At 42.5% G+C, this 20,869-nt stretch overlaps 1 protein-coding gene across 10 annotated transcripts in view; it reads left to right on the top strand.

The window, feature by feature from the left end:
* The first annotated feature begins 761 nt into the window (after positions 1–761).
* Positions 762–20,869, top strand: part of LARP4 (La ribonucleoprotein 4) — a 35,743-nt gene continuing 15,635 nt past the window's right edge. Inside the window, exons 1-10 of one of the 10 annotated variants that reach the window (XM_060272024.1) lie at positions 762–841; positions 8,846–8,950; positions 10,737–10,881; positions 13,141–13,293; positions 15,571–15,646; positions 17,218–17,354; positions 18,217–18,320; positions 19,329–19,439; positions 20,207–20,260; positions 20,644–20,853. In XM_060272024.1, coding sequence (XP_060128007.1) covers positions 8,948–8,950; positions 10,737–10,881; positions 13,141–13,293; positions 15,571–15,646; positions 17,218–17,354; positions 18,217–18,320; positions 19,329–19,439; positions 20,207–20,260; positions 20,644–20,853 — 993 coding nt within the window. In that variant the 5' untranslated portion in view covers positions 762–841; positions 8,846–8,947. Of the gene's footprint in view, positions 842–1,063; positions 1,212–1,426; positions 6,676–8,845; positions 8,951–10,733; positions 10,882–13,140; positions 13,294–15,570; positions 15,647–17,217; positions 17,355–18,216; positions 18,321–19,328; positions 19,440–20,206; positions 20,261–20,643; positions 20,854–20,869 lie in introns of those variants that run through there. The other 9 variants (XM_060272021.1, XM_060272025.1, XM_060272022.1 and 6 more) reach the window with 9 other exon arrangements.

Genomic DNA, 20,869 nt, shown 5'->3' with positions numbered 1-20,869 from the left:
CTGTCAATTTAAGTTGCCATTCCTTGGTTGGGACCTCGCTTGTTTTCCATTTGTGGGCTAACAAAACACGGGCGCAGTTGCAGCATACATAAACAACTTTTTCTGACACCTGGGAATTTTGGTCTGAATTATCCCCAACAAAAAGCACTCAGGTGTTTTTTTTTTGGGGGGGTGTACTTTTCTGTTTTTATTCGCAGGCTGGGGGCGAGGTGGAAGAAAGTACTTTTTTAAACATTCTTTTCGAATTCATTATAGATCATTTCCCAATACCTGTACTCTTTTTACCCTTTTACATGTCCACCACATATGAACGCGCAGTTTCCGACACTTGGGAATGGGCGCCTGTTCTCGCAGCGGCAAACACTGCACTACCCCAACCTCCAAGTACGGGGAATGGTTCCTGCGAAGAGCAGCCGCAACGCCCCCCCCCCCTTCAAGGAATGGTACGCTCCGGCTGCAGCGCAGCCGCGCGTGCAGCTAACCGGCACAGCGGCCGCCATTACTTCCGGCTGGGTCATCACTATGGGGCTTCTCAGTGTCCCGCTCGTGGCCCGGAAGCGCTTCTAGCGGTTGACCCGGAAGAGAAAAAAGGGGAGGGCTCGGCCTTGGTGGAGAGGCCGGAGGAGGCGGCGGCGGCGGGAGGCGGAGCTTGTGCCCTTTCGCGCGGCTACTAGAGCCGAGTCTGGACTGTCGCTGTCGCCGGTGGAGAGAGCGACGGGCGGGGAGGGGCTTGAAGAATATTCCCGGCGACGGGGGGCGGGGGTGGGCCTCGGGGTCGGGCGGGTCACAGACTGGAGGGGGTTGGGAGGTTGAGAGGAAGAAGATGCTGCTCTTCGTGGAGGTGAGTGAGGGAATGAAGGAGGGAGCAGGCGCGCGCGGCGGCGGCGGGGGGAGGTTGGCCCGTTTTGAGGCACGTGACTTTGAGGCGGCGCGCGTCCTCGCTGCCCGCCAGGCTGCGCGTGAGGGGGGGGTTGGGACTGACACAGCAAATCTCTCCGCCTGACCCTCCCCTCTCCCTTACATTGGGATAATCATCAACTGAGCTGAGGGAAGGTGGGGGCGGGGGGTGCGAGGAGGAGGGGAGGTGCCCAATACGCGCGCGCTTCCTCTCGCCCTCATTCACCCCCCCCTGCACGTGCGCGCTCTCGCTCTCACGCAGATACCCCGGGCGCTCCATGCGGGCGCAGGAAGCTCATGCTGCCGCCGGGCGGGTAATGTGGCGGCGATGGGTGGGGTGGTCTCTTGCCTCGGTGGCTTAAGATGTGCATATGGTGCTGGAGGTGGCTGGCTGGCTCAGATAGATGTCCCGAGGGGCGGCCCTGCTGCTTGGGGAGCCGGGTGGTGTGGGCGTGCCCCCTCCAAGGGCAGGCGTCTGAAGGAGCGGGAGGCCTTCGAAGCCGGCGGCGGCGGTGCGTGCGCGTGTTGGGTGGGTGGGTGACTTTAAGGCTCCCGAGAGCTGGAAGCGTGGCTCGGGAGGGTGATGGCGAAGCAGGCCTCCGGGCCCAGCTGGCCTGTGCTGAGAAACGGAGCTGCTGCGTTTGTGCGTGTGTGAATGGGAGCTTTTTTTTGGTGCGGGGCTGGTTGCTTTGCGTGGAGGGGGGTGGGGAAAGCCCGGGTGAAGGGAGGCCTTGAAAGGCACTGCAATGACCTTTTGTAAAAGTTGCTCTGGTGGTGGTTGCGGCGTGGAACATGGCCGGGCACGTGTGAAGGTTACACATTGAGGCCCGCCGGGGGAGGGAAGATACTACTAGAACTATTTCCCCACCAGCATATCCTCCTACCTTTTTTTTAAAATAAAACCTGGAAGATTTCTTTTTACTCCCTCCGCCCATATAGCCTTCCCCCCCCCGCCAAACCGCAGGCACATGGCATGAGTGCAAAATAATCAGCTGACTGCCTGGCTTTCTCTTTCTCTTGCCTAGCTAATGCTTTGAGTAGATTCCAGATTGTATTGTTCTTATTGTAGAAATGTTGCAACTTAGCAACTTGGCGCTGGCTTAACTGTGCGCATAAACAGCACGCTTTCAGTGGTGAAGGGGTGTAGTTTCTGGATCTGAAGGTGATTTAAACGAGATGGGTTTAACCGGTTTTATTATTTGAAGAACTTAACACATTGTGATTATTGCAATAATATTGTTACTCGTTGTAACTAAACAATATAGCTTTGCACCTTCTAGTACTGTGTAACTCTATTAGAAGGAAAAGTTTGTGAATGGAAGTTGTATGTAACATATGGCTGTTTTCAAACAGTGCAAAGTCAAAATGGAGAATGCCATTTTCAAATGCAATTCCAATCTTTCTTGTGATAAGATAAGCAGTTACTTAGATTAAGAAAGCATAAAATGGTTTTTCATGTTAAATATTTATTTGGAGTCTTACTTGTAGATCAGTTTTACACATGCCTTGAATCCAGTGGGACTTTCTTCAGTGGGACTTACTAACAAGTAAATATGTATTAGAAGACAGCCTTAGGCACCCATTAAAATAATGCATAATGAAACAGTGAATGCCTTAAATGCATTTTCAGCAGAACCATTGACTTCTGACAAAGGTGTGTGATTAGAACCTATTTATAAATCATACATTATATTTTTTTTATTTCACCAACAGGCCTTTTATTATGAGTACTTAAAGGGTGGACTAATGTGGCTGTTCTGTAGTACATATAAAGGTTATTCAATATAGGTAAAAAGGGTTTGTTCCAGGGTGTACAAAATGTCAGAAAACTTAGGGATTCACAGCACATTCCTATATATGTATAGTCATCACATTACTCCTCAGTAAGTACATAAGGAATCACAGGAGTGTGAATAATTGGAATAATCACATCTATTTAGATGCAAACATGATTTGAAGGCTAGGGACTACCGGTAATTAAGAAAACTTAACATAGAAATAAATAAGCGGCTGCAGTAGTAGCCATTCAGAGTAATTTATTACACCTGGAGTGCTAGAATACTTTACCTTTCTTAAAAAAAAAAACAGAAATGGATATAAGCAGACCAGGAGGAAGAGTCAGTTCCTGTTTTAATTTCTTCTATTGGGAAAATGGTATGGCTGTTTGTAATGACTCATCATTTGTTAGCAATTAATTGATTTTCCCAAGCTTGCAAGCTTATCACTTTATAAAGTAACTGAAAATGCATGCTTTTAAGGATGCAATCCTATACACACTTATCTGAGGGCGCTTACGTCTAAGTAAACTTACCTAGGACTGTGCTGTAATGCATACAAAGGTTAAACGTGCCTATGGTGAGCCTTTCATATATTTTTTTTAAAAAACCTTCATTTATAATGATGAACCTAGCCCCCACAACAATGTTTGTGGTACATTCTTACTGTTTTAGTCTGTTTCGTTCCATAACTGTGGAATGGTTAGTAGATTGAACTTCAGCACAATTGGATGCCTCCCTTTAGTGCAGTGAAGCGTTTTCTCTTAACACGAGAGCCATTTCTGATCATCAGTTTGCAACAGAGTTCAACTACAGTCGTACCTTGGAAGTTGAACGGAATCTGTTCCGAAACCTGTTCCGGAAGTCCATTCGACTTCCAAAACGTTCAGAAACCAAAGTGTGGCTTCTGCAGCCAATCGGAAGTTGCAGAAGCCCAGTCGGACGTTTGGCTTCCAAAAATAGTTTGCAAACCGGAACAGTCACTTCTGGGTTTGCGGCGTTCGGGAGCCAAAACGTTCGGGAACTAAGCTGTTCCAAAACCAAGGTACAACTGTGCATGTTACCAACATGCTATATTTGTGATAGCTGTTTAACTTGTGTACCTTGTGCAAGATCTAGCTCACGGGTGGGGAACCTTTTTGATTTGGTGAACTAGAACTTTATCTCCTCCCTCTCCACAGGCCTACTTTTGCAGGTGGGTGGACCCACTTGTCTATCATTAATGTTATGAGGTTGTCAGGCGATTTGATAAGTGTGCATTCTTGCTCACCTCTCAAGGTTGCCCGGTGGGATGTTAGGGGAGGGGTTTTTCTTGCAGGGAATGTGTTGGTGAAACTGCACCCAGCTGTACTGTAGTCTGCTCAGCAGCTATTGAGCAGAGTCCAGTTCTGCTCCATGCCTGAGCAGGATTTAGTCTCCCTTCTTTAGTTGATGATTGTGGATTAAATCCTACTGCTTTGGTTGTGTATGCCAATTCTCAGCAGGGGAATTGATGTGTGCAGCCAATGCAGAATTGAACCCTGATTATCAGCTGACTGAGAGGTGGAAGCAGGCTTGGGGAAATGACCTTCTGGGCCAAATTCGACCTGGTGGGCAAAGGTTGGTCTGTGAACTGGATGTTTCCAATTCCTGATTGGCTAATGACCATAGTGTTCATGGGTAAGTAAAAGAGTTCTAGGAGGACATGCTATTTTAAACATACTTGCTTGCAAATGATACTTAATTGCAGTGGATCATTCAAGAATGCAAGCTTTGAATTGGTTCTGATATTCCTGATTTTTCTTATTCAGCTAATCTTCATTTCTTTTTCCTTTATCAGTACCTTAGCCTCTATATAATGACACCTCAAATCCAAAGAATTGCCCATGTTATTTTAAAGATGGTTTCAATTTTCTTTACTTATAGTAAAGTTTTGGCATCTTGTTATAACATGGAGATTGGACTGGGAAGTCAGTTTAGTGCTGAACACAGTGCTAAGAGGTCACTATCTCTTTTTCTTTTCTGCCCCTGGCAGCTGTGCAACTTTCAAACTAGGTAAGCTTCATTGGGGAAAGAGGCTGAGAGGGAATTCTGTGTGGTCGTTTGGCAACCATACAAGCATCTCTTAATGCTTCCTCTTAACCTGGAAGTGATGGGGGATGCTTCCATAGTTGCTTAGCGACTGCATGTTTCCCCTTCTACTGCCTTGTCTGTATAATGCGTACTAGCTCAGTTGGCATGTATGTGGCTGAAAAAAGTGCAGCTGTTACCACCATTCCTTGCTTTAGTGTTGGCTAAGACTGGGAAGCAAAAATCATTCCCCCTTCAATACTTCCACTGGGCTAGTAATAAATTGGATTCGGCCTGTGTACTGTCAATTAGCAGTTTTTGATACTGCAGAGCTTGTCTGAGGCCCCAGGCAGGAGTCTTGTTATAATAAAGTTATAAACTTAAACAACCCCCACTACCCCATCCCAGCCCCCTGAGGCCTGGGACAAGTGTACCTGGCTGGGCCCCCCACTGCTACCATATTTGTTGCTTTCTCATGTTTATATTTTGTATCTCCTAATCTGATTCATTATACATTAACAAGTTCTCATTATATACATAATAATGCATCTCCTTATCTTGGATGAGTTTAGTAACGTATATATTGAAATACTCAAAGGTGGTGCTATGGCATAGCTAACCTTTAAGTACAGTAAAATGTCCATTTAGTAACTTACTTGCTGGAGAAATAATAGACCTATGCTGAACAAAGGTAAAAAAATCAAAGCAACAATACTACTTTGTTCCTGTTATCATAGTTATAAAGCCAAAAATATTAGACACTGGTGAATGAATGATACCAACATCAAAATGTGCGATGGTTTGAATTTTTAGTGGAAACTGCATGACACATCAGACATAACAGTTACAGTAAAAGAAGTGCATGGTATGCAGTCTTGGTATTGATTTTATATGGCACCCTTTTGAATATTAACTGCATTGAAAAGTTAAGTCAGGCATGTGCATAACGCAAAGTGGGTGTGGATGGGTGGGGAGTGGTAGGTAACAACTAGTGCAAAAGCTTCATTTTGCCAGTGTTACTTTAGTGCTGCCTGTCTTGATCTTGTTTGGCAGAACTCTAATGATCTGTTCAGGGATGGACTGTGGATTGCAGGTGTTTAGCATATTTGTTACTAAACTCTCTGGGTTGGATCCAGAGAAAAGCATGCAGAAAGGGGATTTCAGAAGCTGAACTCTGCTCCCCCAGAACTCCTCTGCTGAGTCCAAGGCTCTGTGTGTGTGGCTGAGGCGATCTCTGAAACTTGGGCCATGACTAGGCAGGGCACAAGCCTGCTAAGCCTTGTGGTCTGGTGCATGGATGCTAATCCTGTCTTCCATGTAACAAGGCTAGATCTGGTCACTTCACAAAACAATATTTCATGTCCAGCTGTTACAATGCTAATAATATGCCTAAAGGGCATGGGGAAAGTTGCATTTGTATGTGGTTTAATCATAGAATTGTAGAGTTGGAAGGGACCGTGAGCTTCATCTAGTCCAACCACCTGCAGTGATGTAAAGGGGGAGGAAATTATTGAAATTTGTTAGTTAAGCAGAGCTGCTTCAGAGCTGTTACTGAAAAGTTTTTACTGAATGATATCCTTGTATAACAAGTTTTGTTGCTTCAACACTGTTTGACACTGGCACACGCAGGATTTTGCTGTTTGCTTTTACTGTTTTTGCTCAATCATGCTTTGGCAACAAGCAGTAGAAATAAGTGGTAACATATTGGATTTCAGCCTGAGCTAAGTCCTCGTGTATGAAATTTAGACATTTAACGGAAGCAGGAAGTTGGTGCAGCAAGACTTCATTCCTCCAAACCGTAGTTTGAATTTGCTCTCTGAGGATTATCGGTGCTTAGAAATGACTTTTAATTGGCCTTGCAAACGGCTTTGATGCAAGCCCTCGAAAGGCACAATTATTAGATTGTCATTCCAGTTATAAGAAGTTTGGGAGGATCTCTAGAATAACTTTGCAGGTATGTGAAAAGGTTGCCAGTCATTTAAAAATTGTGTTGTCTTGCTTGTTTCACTGGGAAGCTTGTGCATTATGTGCAATGCAATCTCACCTTTTAAAATAAAAATTTCCTTAATAGCTATATTGCAGTGCTTGTTAAAGGAATTTATATTGCATGATAGTGAAAGAATAAGTATGTATGTAATTACCAACCAGCAATCACTACAGGACTCAGAGAACACATTTCACATTATATGTGTAGAAACTGCTACAAAGAATATGCAAAAACATTAAGAACTAAAACATTTTTTTTAGACCTTCGTCCTTGCTGCTCCCTCCCCCCCCCCCCCGGCTTTTGCTGATCAAACTTAGTTATTGGGTAAAGCCTGATTTGGAGCTAAGTACACTAAAAAAGCTGATACAAATCTGGAGTGCTCGAAACAGGTAAAAGAAAATGTAGTAAGAAAAGCAAAAAATCACAAATCTTAATCAGCTGCAGGAGGACATGTTTTATGAGCCCCTTTGTACATTCCATTGTAAACTGAATATTGTGTGTGTGTTATTCTTGTCCTCTCACACACACCTTTTGTGTGAAGGTTAATTCTGGCAAAACTTCAGCCATCTATGGTTGTGGAGAGGCGGAAACTTTAAAAAGAGGTACGAGGGAGAGGTTGAGGTTACTCATCTCGATCTCTAATAGTTATACAACCTAACTTCAAGGCTACTCTAGAAGCTATAAACCTTATTGGAACTTTTCACCTGCAGGAAGAAAGCAATCCAGTTGCAATTCTTGGGCTAAAGAGTAGTTTTTGTTGGGTCCCGTATTTTCCTCAAAATGTATCTACAGATTCACTCCTATCTCCACCAATTTCTCAGGGTAGAGGTGGATAAGTCCTGCTTACAGCAGACCCAGTTCTATGCCTCTTTCCTTAACCATAATGTTTAGTAAGGGATGCATGTGATGTGATAATCACATTGTGCACATCCCTGTACCTGCTATATATCATTGGCTGTTATAGGAACAGGAATAGGTTCATCTCTGGCTGAGGTATTATTTATTATATACAGTCATACCACAGTTTAAGTATGCTTCGGTTTGAGTACTTTCAGTTTAAGTACTCCACGGACCCATCTGGAACGGATTATTAATCCACTTTCCATTACTTTCAATGGAAAAGTTCACTTCAGGTTAAGTGCAGACTTCCAGAACCAATTACACTCATACTTCGGGTTAAGTATGCTTCAGGTTGAGTTCTCTGCGGCCACGTCTGGAACAGATTAATCCACTTTCCATTACTTTCAACGGGAAAGTTTGCTTCAGGTTAAGTACAGACTTCCGGAACCAATTGTGTACTTAAACCGAGGTACCGCTGCACTATAATGGTAATCAGAATACTCTTATGTCAGCTTTCTCCAGGGATGGGAAGGGAGGAAGGCAAGGTTTTAAGACTTTTTAGGTGTATCTTGCAAAGTTTTAAAAACCTTGTATATTGTTTTGGTTCCTCCTTAATATAACCGAACGACTACGGCAGTCTTAATCTTCTGTCTTCCATATCTTGTTGGATAACAACTTCCTTAGTCTCCTGATAATATCGTTATGTATTTTTTTAAAAAGGTGTTAGAATTTGTGCCTTTGGCATGCCTACCTTTACACATAGTTCTATTAAATTATGACAATGGCATGCAGAATTAGAGATCTAGTCGAAAATATAAGGAAGAAAAATAATATGCTGTGAATGGGAAGATAGGGTACTAGTTTCTGGTTGAGGCTTCTGCTTTATCCTTTGCATTTCTGTACTGTCACAAGTCTTCACTTCTGCTAGTGAAGTGGAACAGTTTTGCCATGACTATGCAGTTGTATGACACTGGATACATTGGGGGGAGGCGGAACTGATTGAGACTGAATTCAAACTGAATGTTATAACCTGTGATTTAAAAACCAACTAAGTTGGAGTGTATCTTCCTCTTGAGAAAGAATCCTCTCTATCACTCACTGTTTTACCCATGTCTCTGTTGCAAGCCTTTTAAACATCAGTGGTGAAGCCTGTTCATATTTTGGGAGAAATAGGTGTTTAGTTCACAAAGCTATACTGATATTTAGTTGTACTGTGATCTTGGTGGGGGCAAAATTATATATGTGGCAATCCATACTGCTTCCTTATGCCCTATTTTTTTTTCTGTTCTATGGACAGGGTATGGTATTAAAGCCACTCCTTGATGCTAGAGAGACTCCAGAAGGCTAGACTCTGGAATTCAACTTCCTTGTTCTCTGGCCTGTGCTTCTCTGTGGCAAGATGGTCAGTGCTTGTTCAGTATCATTATACTGTCTTAATAAAGCGCCATATCTTCCTGTGTGTTGCTGCAGATTATATTTCTGTTGTTCAGGAGAGCCCATCTTCCAGAGGAGGTTCTTGAAGCTGGGGGGAAATTTAAATTGCCAATGAGACAGGGTGCGGTTAACAGCCAGCCCGATCCCTTGAAATGTGCAGACATCTGAATACCTGGAAGCTCCTCATAATCTTTTTTGGTTTCTGACTTGAGGGCCCTTGGACTTCATAATAATTTAAACTTACTGATAGAGAGGGTGCATTATTGAAAAACTTTGCGGGTTACACTGATGTTAGGTACATTTTTTGAATGTTGGTGTTTCGGTGCTGTTAAAGCAGGCATCCCCAAACTTTGGCCCTCCGGATGTTTTGGACTACAATTCCCATCATCCCAGACCACTGGTCCCCTTAGCTAGGGATCATGGGAGTTGTAGGCCAAAACATCTGGAGGGCCGCAGTTTGGGGATGCCTGTGTTAAAGCAATGAAAACATACTTAACCATAGCATGAATAACTCCATGGGAGACTGCATAATTCTTATCAAATTTGGCACTTCCTAAGAAAATGAGAAGAGCCTGCTGGATCAGGCCAATGGCCCATATAGTTCAGCATCCTTTTCTCACAGTGGTTGAACAGTTGCCTGTGGGAAACCCAACGAACAGGATTCGAGCACAAGAGCGCTCTCCCCTCCTGTGGTTTCCAGCTTTCCAAAGGGTGTGGCACCTCCTGCCCAGGGGGCCAAACCTGACCCACCAGGCCATTTTGGGTAAGCCACACCCACCTACCTGATGTCAGGTATGCGGCAAGTAAGGGTGGAGCTTCAAACGAACAATTGGGAGCTTAAAGTGGACTTCTGATTCTTCCTTTGCTGGAGAATTATGATGTCTGATGATTGATGTAAAAGGTCCATTGCACAGCACTTCTGAAGTTCTTGACAGCCAGCTGTTTTATCAAGTGCTTGGGAACTGCACTACAAGGGGCTTTGGCAGCACTGCGCTTAGCAAAGCTCTGAGCATTGGGCTTGCAAAGCTGCCTTCTGCAGGGATTGATTGTGCAACCAAGTTCCCCATGGGGATTTGGTCAGGCAGCGGTGAACTCATTGCCTACGGTGATAGGTGATAATTTCAACCTTGCTTTCCGCAGGGATTAGCTGTGCAATCGAGTTCCCATGGGGAGCTGGGTTGTACAGCTGATCTAGCAGCATCTCTCTCTGTCCCACATCTTACATACATGAGGAGGTTCCCCACACCTGCTTTAAGAGCCTAGCAGTGGTCTAGCCTTATAGGGAGGAGTTCCCAAAAGACAAGTGCGTCCAAACTCCAGGAAACATTTCAATCTGATGGTACCTCTTGCAGAATGAAACATGGTTTTGTCCCTCACTAAGGAATGTATTTGTCAAGCCTAAAACCTCATATACTGGTGTTTTTTGGGAGGAGGGTGCGAACTGCAGGGGGGAATGGTGCTTGCTTATTTTCACAGCGGTTTACAATAATCTAAGGAAGCCATACTGTTACACTGGGCTCCTTCACCCCATAGAATTGCTTAGAAATTGTGGGAAATTTATATCCCCTAATTACTCCATTATCTGCCCCACTGAGTTTTTACTTGTTTGTAATACGGCCTTAACTTGTTTGTAATATGGCCACAGCCCACTTCTTTTTAAATGGGAGATGGTTCTCCAAAGCTTAACAGAAGAAATATTCCTGACCTTTTAAGTCTTGTTATTTGCTAATACACATCTTCTGTTTTCTCAGCAGGTAACATCGAAAGGTGCCAGCTTAAATCCTAATGCAAAAGTATGGCAGGAAAGCATGCAAGGAAACTCTGAATCTGCACCGGCAACTAATGGCACTGAGCAATCATGGCAAGAAACAGCAGCTGTGCTGGGAAACAGTACAGAGGGTAAGATGTCAAGACCATACTTCTAAATATGAACAATGGCTTAATCTCTTGCTTAGCTAGGATTGTGGTTATAGTGTGACTCTAAATCCAGCAGTAAGCAGCAACCAGTTCTTTTGTCCTTGAAAGCACAGTAGCAGCTTCTGGATGCTGGTTGTTGTAACAGAAGGCATTTCTTCAGCTTCAGAAGAGGCAGCTGGTTTGCTTGGATTAGGAGTGGGGAACATGTAGCTCTCCAGGTGTGTTTTGACTTTAGCTCCCATCAGCCCCAGCCAGCATGACTAGTGGTTAGGGATGATGGAAGTAGCATCTGGAGAGCCGTAGGTTCTCTAGCCCTGGCTTAGATAGAAATATATGTGAATTTGTGAGGAGGTTTATTGAAGATGTTCACATGGTGAGTATTCCTGAATGGGAATGTTTCTAAAAAGTTACAAAGGCCCAATGATGACCCAAGTATCGCGCTAAGAGGGAAGCAGGTTGCTAAATGTACAGAAATGAATCTCTTTCTCACTTTGCCTTTTTCTGTTCCCTTTGTTTTCTTTTCTCACCCTTTCCTTGAGCTTTTTTCATCATTTCTGAACTTTAGTGAACATGTGACCCTGTGAGCAAAAAGTTTGAAAGCTGAGGGCCATATACAACCCAAGTTGATTGAGTTCTTCCTTAGATCATGTGCATGGTAAACACATTGGCAAAATAATGCCTACACAATTTAAGAATGGTGAAAACCTAGGCAGAATTGTGGTATTTTAGATTATGCACAGCTTGAAAATTATTTACTTTTAAGAAGTAAAGTTGGCTCACTTGGTTCTGAATTCTTATGGCACCAGCCACTTTTAGTGCTTTCCCACATATTTGTAGTGGAAATAGATTTTTTTGAAATGTAAGTAGACATTCCTAGGATTTTTAAGCATGTGCAGTCTACCTGAAATGTCACAAGGCCTCTAGTTGTGTGGCCTCTAGTTCTTAGGGATGGCGAGAAGTGTGAAATGTAGTCCATCATCCCTTGAATATTTGAAGTTTAGGGAAATGTAGAATTACTGGAATAAATGCTACCTATGGGATATTCTCTGCTGCAAGTAGTTGCTGTTTTCAACGGAGAAGCAAGGTTGCTGTTAACCTTGTTTTGCTTGATTGTTCTGTTGCCTGTTAAACTCATACTTTAATGAACAATAGTTTTAGGTTTCAGTTTCCTGCTAATGCAGCGGGTTCTGGAGCAAACAAGTTCTGCTAAGGAATTCATTTAGTTAAGAAAGGTAGTTCAGGTAGACCAGAGAAGGTGGGTAGGGAAAACTGGTGTCTTTATGGAGTTTGCTTTAGCAGCTTCAAAATCTATATTTGCCAGACTTCCTATTCCAATTTTTTCCTTTCTTTGTGTGCTGCATGGAGGGGCACATACAGCTCCAACACACAAACCAGTCTTTCCTCTTAATATTCCTCACCCCATGTGCTTGTCTTTTCTCCCTCCCTTTCCTGAATTCCCACATTGCTGCTTAAGCCTGTCAAGAACTTGAGCATTTAAAAAGAAAGCCGTTTGAAGGGAAACTACTGTTGGTATTTTCCCCTAGGTTGCCCTTATAAATGGCTCCCGTAGTAAAAGCTTGATATTTATTTGCAGGCATCATCCATTCATTGTTACTAGCAAACCTAGGAATTGAAAATGTCCCCTAGAAAATTTTCTACATCCACTGTAACACACGAGTATGTTTCACACACAGTTTTCTGCTTTCCCAGAAACATGTTGAGTATTAAAACTGGGGTTATTTAATCTTGGCTGTTGGCAATGGTGATCACTTCCTCGAGGCCAGGGCTCTTACGACAATGAGAACTCGATCAGTTACTTAAGTACAGCACGTTTTGTAACCTCAGCAGTAGTTCAAAGCTGTTCTTATATAAAATAAATGTGTAATACTTATTAAATGATGTACTTTGAATCCATGGTTAGTATTTGTCTATGTGTGGGAGAAGGAGGGACTTCTAAATTCAGCCTTCTCCATTAATCCAAAATTGACTGAAATTGGATGGAGCAAATAATATATAAAAGGCCCTGCATACTCAGTGTATGTGGGTTCAGGTGTATAAAACTACATTGTTTGTAATGATAACATTGATGGTTGCCAGGAGTTGGGTTTTATTGAAGTTTGTAAGCTCCTTTGTGGAGGAAATGTCTCAAAAAGTGGGATACAATAAGAATGGAAGGAAATGCATTTTCATTGCTTGCAACCTGAGCTGCTTTTCCATTTATGGCTTTTGTACTTGTGTCAGGTAATGCTGAGGTTGCAGATGATGGTGCTAAGCGGTATGAAACAATGTATTCATCTTGTGAAGCGTCAAATAGCTCAGGTGTTGAGGAATCCGCGGCTAATGGAATGGTCTTGACACATGAAGAACTTGGATACCAACTCTATGATGTTTCTGGTAAGCGTCCAGTCTACTTTGCGAGAGCCCCTAAATATAGGTACCTCCCTGTTTTTCTGGGTATTCAAATTGTATATTTTACCCTTTGCATCAGCAATATCCATTACATATATTCTGTGTTATAGTCCATTCATGTGTACTGCATGGGGATTATCAGCAAAACTCAGATTTAGAATAGTGACATAGTTTATTTGTTTCCTTCCACACAATGCACACAAACATGCTTGTTGTTAAAGATGCAGGATGGTCTGACGATCTCTTGAATTTCTAGAACCCTCAGGTTTTGTGTGACTTTTAAAACTTTCAGTAGGGTTGTGAAAGCAGCTTGGAAGACAACCTGTGGAGGTAGTACAGTAGGGTATATTCTGAGAATGAGATCAAAGAACTACTGACAGTGACACTTAGGAAGAAGCTTCAAGGAACCTGGAAGGGAAGCAACAGGTGATGTACTGTTTCAGGGAAGAATATCCAAATGAACATGAAACAATCTTAGCTTCTAAGAGTGTCAGTCTTCTAACATTGTAGTCTTTGTCAGTGACCTTGTAGATTTGCCTGGTGTCTTCAGAAAGTATTGACCCCTCTCCTTGGATTGAATTTGAAAGAGCCTGTTTATAGACATATACAGCTGACACTAGTATTTTTTGACATAGTAAACCCTTATGAAGATAGTGCTCTCTTTCCACCCCCACCCCCCGGTTGCTTACAGTCCTTAGGCAAGATAGTCACACTGCAGTAAAATTTGCTACCATAAACGACACTGCATTTTAACTGAAGCACATATAAACCAGTTCCTTCATTCAGATGTGGCCATGAACTTTCCTTTGTGTACCTGGCAGTGTGTAATATTTCAAATGAGGGGTGGTGGGGATTAAGTCTCAGGACATTATGTTCTGACTGGGAAGGAACTGATGCTCCATGTATGCTTTGCCTTCCCATGAGATGTCTGTGCTGTATGTAACATGTAATAACAAGGAGCAGGCATCATGCATATATTCAGGGCACTGTTTCTTTTCACAGACTGGGATGGGGGGAAAAGATGGGAGTTCTGCATCTTTGAAACTACCCAAAAGAGAGAATTGACTTATCAAATCCCAAGATGGCAGTTTTCACCCTCATAGTAAATAGTTGGATGTTTTCTCAACTTCTTCAGGGTAAAGATGTGCCACAAATTACTGTATGTTTTGCACCTACATTTGTGTCACAATGGACTTATACCTTTCCAGTCAGTCTCCTTTATTTTATTTAAAAGCTGAGTGAGCTGAGACCAGGATCAGTTTGAACTCACAGTTGGACATAGATTAACCATAGCTTGTCATCCATAGCCCTCTAACATGTCTCTATTGTGAGGCTACTAATAGCCACCTTTCCTCAGTTACAATATTCATGTTAACTTTAAATGAAAAGAAACTCTTAATTTTATGCCAGCTTTTAAACCATGGTGCCTGGTCGATCAGGCAGTGAATTTTTTCTAAACCAGAAAGCGGTTGTTTTCACACTCATCATCCCTGTTTCTTTGGTTGTGTCACAAGTGACTTAATTGGACATGTTTAGGGTAGGTGAAATAGTAAAATCTTTCGTGGGTTAGAAGGCCTGACTTCATAAGTCCAGTATAAGCTTTGAAATGTTTCTGCTTGCTGAGGTGCGGAGGAGCTATAAACTGATTATGCCATTAATAAAGCAATGCAGGAATCTCTGTTTAGAGCAGAAATATCAGAATGAATTGTCCAACGTGCTAGATCATCATAATAAAACCACTTTATAACAATAAATTTATATTTTGTTCTACTAAAAGTACCTGTTGCAGTGCTGGGGTACCTTCGGCCTCCCATTTGGCCAAGCCATGCATGCCCAGCTGCCATCATACGGCATCAGGTGTCGGGCAGGTTATGGCATTTGGTATTTTGTGGGCTGTACCTTATTACACAGAGTTTGATTTCACCTGATTCCTAGTTATTCAGTGGGTGGCCTGTCACACAGGAGGTGGGGAAGATAATGATCTGCCAGTTTATCACTTCTGACTTTATGCAACATAATGGTAAAAAATATATACAATGAAAAGTATATATAAGAATACATTTCTGAACTCAGTAACAAGATATAATATGGCCAATACCCTAAAGCAAAACTTGTACAGTATCATATATCAGATAAGAAGGATGGCAGTTCTTAAACCTGGCACTTCTGCCCCCTCCCCCGTACATTGAGTTTTTTGTCTTTTGGTTTGTTTTTTAAAGAAAAAATTTTAGTAATTCACTCTCGAATACATTTTTTTTTCAGATGAAGGCAGCCCTGTCATTTCTCCGGAAGACTTGAAAGAGTGTTTGAAGAAACAATTGGAGTTCTGTTTCTCACGGTATTGAACTCTTTATTAAATGTATTGGTTAACATAACTAGGGCTAGATATTGGCTCTTGCCATGGTGTACGCCATTTGTTTGTTGGAGTGCAACTTCCATTGGCTCCAGCCAGCATGGAGTCCAACAGTAACTGGAGGGCAGTTTACCTTTGCTTTAAGGACTCTTATGTAAGTGGTCAATTAAAAAGAAGTAAATGTTTCCTCTTGAATCCTCTTATTAATATTTGGCACAATGCTATTGTGACAGAACGAGGTTGGCATGGTGCCTCCTGACCCAGTCAAGATTCTGAAATTCTTACTGTAAAAAAGAAATGTAAGGCACTTTTTAAAGTTTTTGTTTTTTTTGTTTGTTTAACTATTTTCCTTTCTTCTTTGGGTTTTAGTGCTGTTTTTATAGCAATTTTATATTGCTCCCTGATGGGTTTTTTTCTAGTTTTTGTGCTCGTCTAGTTTTCTATTACTTCAGGGTTGCATCCAACAAAGTCCTCCCATTAGAACAAGGACCTCTGTCTATGCAATGAACCTCCATCTTTACTTCTCTCTCCATGTGCCCTCTGCTCCCGCAAGATACGCTCCAGAAGGTTGGGGAAACCTCGGAAGAGATTTTGAGGGGTGGCATGGGAGGGCCCAAGGGCAGAGGAGAGAGGAAGTCCAATGAGGAGCTGGACATCCTTGCAATAACAGGACATCTTTGCTGGATGCACACAACTTACTGTTGTTTTGTATTTTGTATTGATATTGTGAAGGTGGGATATAAATGTCTATAGACTTACCTTCCAAGTCCCAGACTGCAGAATCCGGGACCGGCAGCCGTGTGACACCGGAAGTTGCGTCGACGTAACTTCCGGTGTCGTTTTGCCCTTCTATGGGCACCAAAAATGGCCGCCGCCGGCTTCGAAAGTCACTTCTACACATGTCAGGAAGTGCACGGCGCAACTTCCGGTGTCGCTCTGCCCATCTATGGGCACCAAAAATGGCCGCCGCCGACACCGGAAGTAGCGTCTATGCACTTCCGGACATGCGTAGATGCGGCTTTTGAAGCTGGCGGCGGCCATTTTGGGTGCCCATAGAAGGGCAAATTAAAAAAAAAAAGGCCGATGGCAGGAGAAAATAACGGAGAAAAATGGGAGATGAAGTGATACGGGGGACTACCAGGAAAAGGTAAGTAAAAAACGGGGGTTTCCCAGGGAAAACAGGGTACTTGGCAGCTATGGTCTATAGATCAGTAGGTAGCTGCTCCTGACAGTTCATGCACTAACCAGGCCAAAACAATAAGGCAAGTGTTTCTTTGTAGTAATATGCAACCCATATTGGTAATACTGTATCAATATTTAGAACAAATTGGTAAAAGGATGTTACGTTGCTGCTTTCATGATGTGTATGATTCCATCCTGTGATCTTGGTATATCTCTGTTACATAAATGTTTATAGTCCTACACAAAAACATTGTATCTTTATAAGTTTCTATTTTTCTTTACTGTTTTGAAGTGTTTGATATAACTGTCCCTATGATAAACCACCCTGATTTCTGGGTATAATTTTACAAATATGCTTATTTATTTATTTCTAGTGAGAATCTATCCAAGGATCTTTACTTGATGTCTCAAATGGACAGTGATCAATTTATTCCAATATGGACAATCGCCAACATGGAAGGAATTAAGAAACTGACAACTAATATGGATCTAATTGTGGAAGTACTAAGATGTATGTCAAACTCTTTTCTTAGCTGTATTTTTAGATGTGTTTACCCCTGGATAAATAGGTGCATTTCTGTATCTGAGAAACATATGTCTGCACCAAAGGCTCTAGAGAGTTGTTGCTGTTTCTAACTGCCTTCCACTCCCTTAAAGTGAAACTGCGCTGTTTGATTTGGAACTGTTTTGGTGCCCTTCCTATACATCAGGTATCCCCAAACTGCGGCCCTCCAGATGTTTTAGACTACAATTCCCATCATCCCTGACCACTGGTCCTGTTAGCTAGGGATCATGGGAGTTGTAGGCCAAAACATCTGGAGGGCCGCAATTTGGGGATGCCTGCTATACATAAACCTATTATGTTTGAGCTATGTGTAACTGAAGGGAAATAATTACCTTCCCCTTTCATGCCCCAGGGTGAGATTCAATGTAGCTTCAGTGAGTGTCTGCTTCTGCAGTGGGGCTCATTCTCATGTTAACCTTTCTCTCCTCAGAGGTCTGAAGGGCCTTGAGCAGATTTTCATGTTATGGAGGCTGGAGAGAGGTGAAGGGAAATTGCAAGTCCTGTGGCATAAGTGCATTGTGGAAGTGAGAACATCACTGGATGTTGCCCATAGATTTGTTGCAGTGGGTTTTTCTGGAGTAATGGTTTCCTCTGGTTGAAACTTCTTTACCAAAAAGGGGAAAGATTAACATGAGAATGAGCAGAGCTTGTGGGCACAGAATCAAGCGAATGGAGTAACCCATTTCAGAATTAAGTTGAAAGTTGGGTGAAAGGGTTCATGTATGTCGTTCTTAGGGTCTTGTTGTGTTGTATCTGTTTCTGGCAGTTTAAAAACTATTCTTAAGATACTACTTCTTTTTAAATTCAGCTACTCCTATAGTCCAAGTGGATGAACGAGGAGAGAAAGTTAGGCCAAACCACAAACGATGCATTATTATTCTCCGTGAGATTCCTGAAACAACACCTGTAGAGGTAAGAAAACATTCAAGCATTCCATTGATATAACAAGTTGGGGGAAAGTACCATTCTGCAAGGAAACTCATCTGGATAGAAAGGACCAAATTCAGCTAGCATGGTGCACTTGCAGAAGTCAGCACAAGGGTTCATGGTAGCACAATGGGGTTTCCCCCTCTCCTCCCCTTGCACCACCTTCAGATCCATTCTGTCAGGTGTGAGGAGTGTGTGAGGAGATTGTTCTGTCAGGCAAACAGAAATGCTTGTGCTGATGGAAATATCTCCTTAGCACGACATTGAGTTCCATCCACAGCAGCCAATCGCCTCTCAGGATTAAATATATTTTAAGATGTCAGTCCTGCAGAAAGCTTTCCTTTTCCCAGTGAGAACTTCAAATGATGTGCTTTGTAGTAAGGCAATACTCTCTAAGGCATTTTTCTTGCTTCATCACAATAACTCCCTCCAGGCTATCAGGGAGATTTGGAATATTTGGTTGTGATTGTTTTGTAAAGTATAACTGAGTAGCAGTTGTCATACCTATACTAAATGCACCTTAACAATGGCATTTTAAAAAATTGAGAGGTTAATTTTTTTAGTTGTGAAATATTAGTTGTTCCCTATAGCTGTGGATACAGATATTTGTTTTGGAACAAGCTTGCTTTGTTTTGCAGGAAGCCTATTTGACTTAGGAGATCACATGGTGGCTTTACAGATTGTTAGCAATCTTGTTTGGAAGTTGAAGTAAAGTAATGTTTCTTATTGTGGTTGCTAAATGCACTGTTCCACATTTATGTAAGCAGAGTACAGGTCATTGCTAATGTAGGAAACAGTGTTTCACTCATTTTGTACTCCAGTAGGAATTCAAAATATTTAAAAATAAAGATGATAAACATAGTACTGCATATATATTAAGTCACTCTCTTTGACTTTTGTCATAGATGGCACAATGCTCCTCTTGATAATACATCACAAAAACCTATACAGCAATTGTAATTTACTGAAATAGTCTCTCTTTTTTCCCTCCAGGAGGTAAAGGCACTGTTTAAAAATGAAAGCTGCCCCAAAGTGATAAGTTGTGAATTTGCTCATAATAACAACTGGTACGTTACATTCCAGTCGGACACTGATGCACAGCAGGTAAGAAAACCATGTGGTGGCCAGCATTTTACACTGCTATTATATTCTGTCCTCTCCTAGCGGGTGAGGTCAGCCAAGAACAGTTATGAACCTGTCTCTCTCAAAGCAATCATGTAAACTCAGCCAGAAGTTGAGAAGCGGGGAGAGAACTTTGAAAGACTGAAGGCAGCTAAGAACACACAACATTGCTTTCGTTACGTGGGGGTGTGGGTGGCGTAGCAGAATCTGCATATCCCAACTGATCCAGGGGTGTATTTGCTGCTCTGATATGGGTAAGAAACCCTTTCAGCTCAAGAGGCACATTACCTTCCAAGCAACATGCCACATGCCAATGGTGAGTGGCAGCAAAGGAGGGTGGAGCAACAAATCAAATGCAAACCATTGTAGAGTAGGCTGGTTTCTAGACACACTCTCACACTCTGTCCTTCATCAAAGCAAATAAGAGGCATTATCAGGAGGTCTAGGACATATTCCAGCCTGGCAAAAGCACACAGGCTAGTGAAGATTGTGTGGGAAGAGTTCTGAGGGCTAGAGGCAAAGGTTTGGAGGACTGCCACCAGACCGTCCACCCCAGTTTTAATTTAACACTTTATGTGGCAAAGCTCTTAACTGTTCCTAAAGTAACCTCTGTAAAAGGGGCCAGATTGTTTTTCTTTCTTTTTGGTTCCGTTTGTATTTATGCAGATAGTTCCATAAGCTTTCCAATATCTCTGAAGTGTAATTCTGTCAAAGTGAGTCTCTCAGTGTATGTTTTTGTATCTGTACAGGCATTTAAATATTTACGGGAAGAAGTTAAAACCTTTCAGGGCAAGCCAATAATGGTAAGTTGCCTCAGGTATTCTCGGATCTTAAGTTATAGTTCAGTATTTAAATGATGGGTTCAGCACTGTGGTTTTAATACCAGTTTGGTGTAGGTGTAATCTTTCTCTCCAAATTGGTTTATTTTAATCATGGTTTAAAGCAAGGGTCAGGAACCAGCCAGATCCTGATCTTTCTCTCGTCTCCACCCCCCGCCTCCCACAACCAAGAGGGCCACCTTTTAACATTGCAATGGGACTGATGGAAAACTTCCTAGTGCAGCTGATCCCATATGGTTGTTGTTTTTTGTAGGCTCTCTTTTTTTTCTTTTACTCTAATACAGACCTTTTAATGGCCTTGTCACCATGTATAGTAAATGTGCCATGGTTTCATCTTCCTTTTACAGGCCAGGATAAAAGCCATCAACACATTTTTTGCCAAGAATGGTTACCGGGTAGTGGATTCCAGTGTGTATGTTCAGCCTGTTCAAACACAAGCACAGTTTGCCTCACCACTGTTTATGCAGCCTGTATATAGTCCTCAGCAGTACTCCATCTACAGTATTGTGCCTCAGACATGGTCTCCAAACCCTGCACCTTATTTTGAAACACCACTGGTAAGCTTATGCTTAT

This window comes from Zootoca vivipara, chromosome 2 (assembly GCF_963506605.1).
Source record: "Zootoca vivipara chromosome 2, rZooViv1.1, whole genome shotgun sequence".
Taxonomy (NCBI): Eukaryota; Metazoa; Chordata; class Lepidosauria; order Squamata; family Lacertidae; genus Zootoca; species Zootoca vivipara.
The sequence above is the reverse complement of the archived record's forward strand: the minus strand, read 5'-3'. Positions and strand labels throughout refer to the sequence as shown.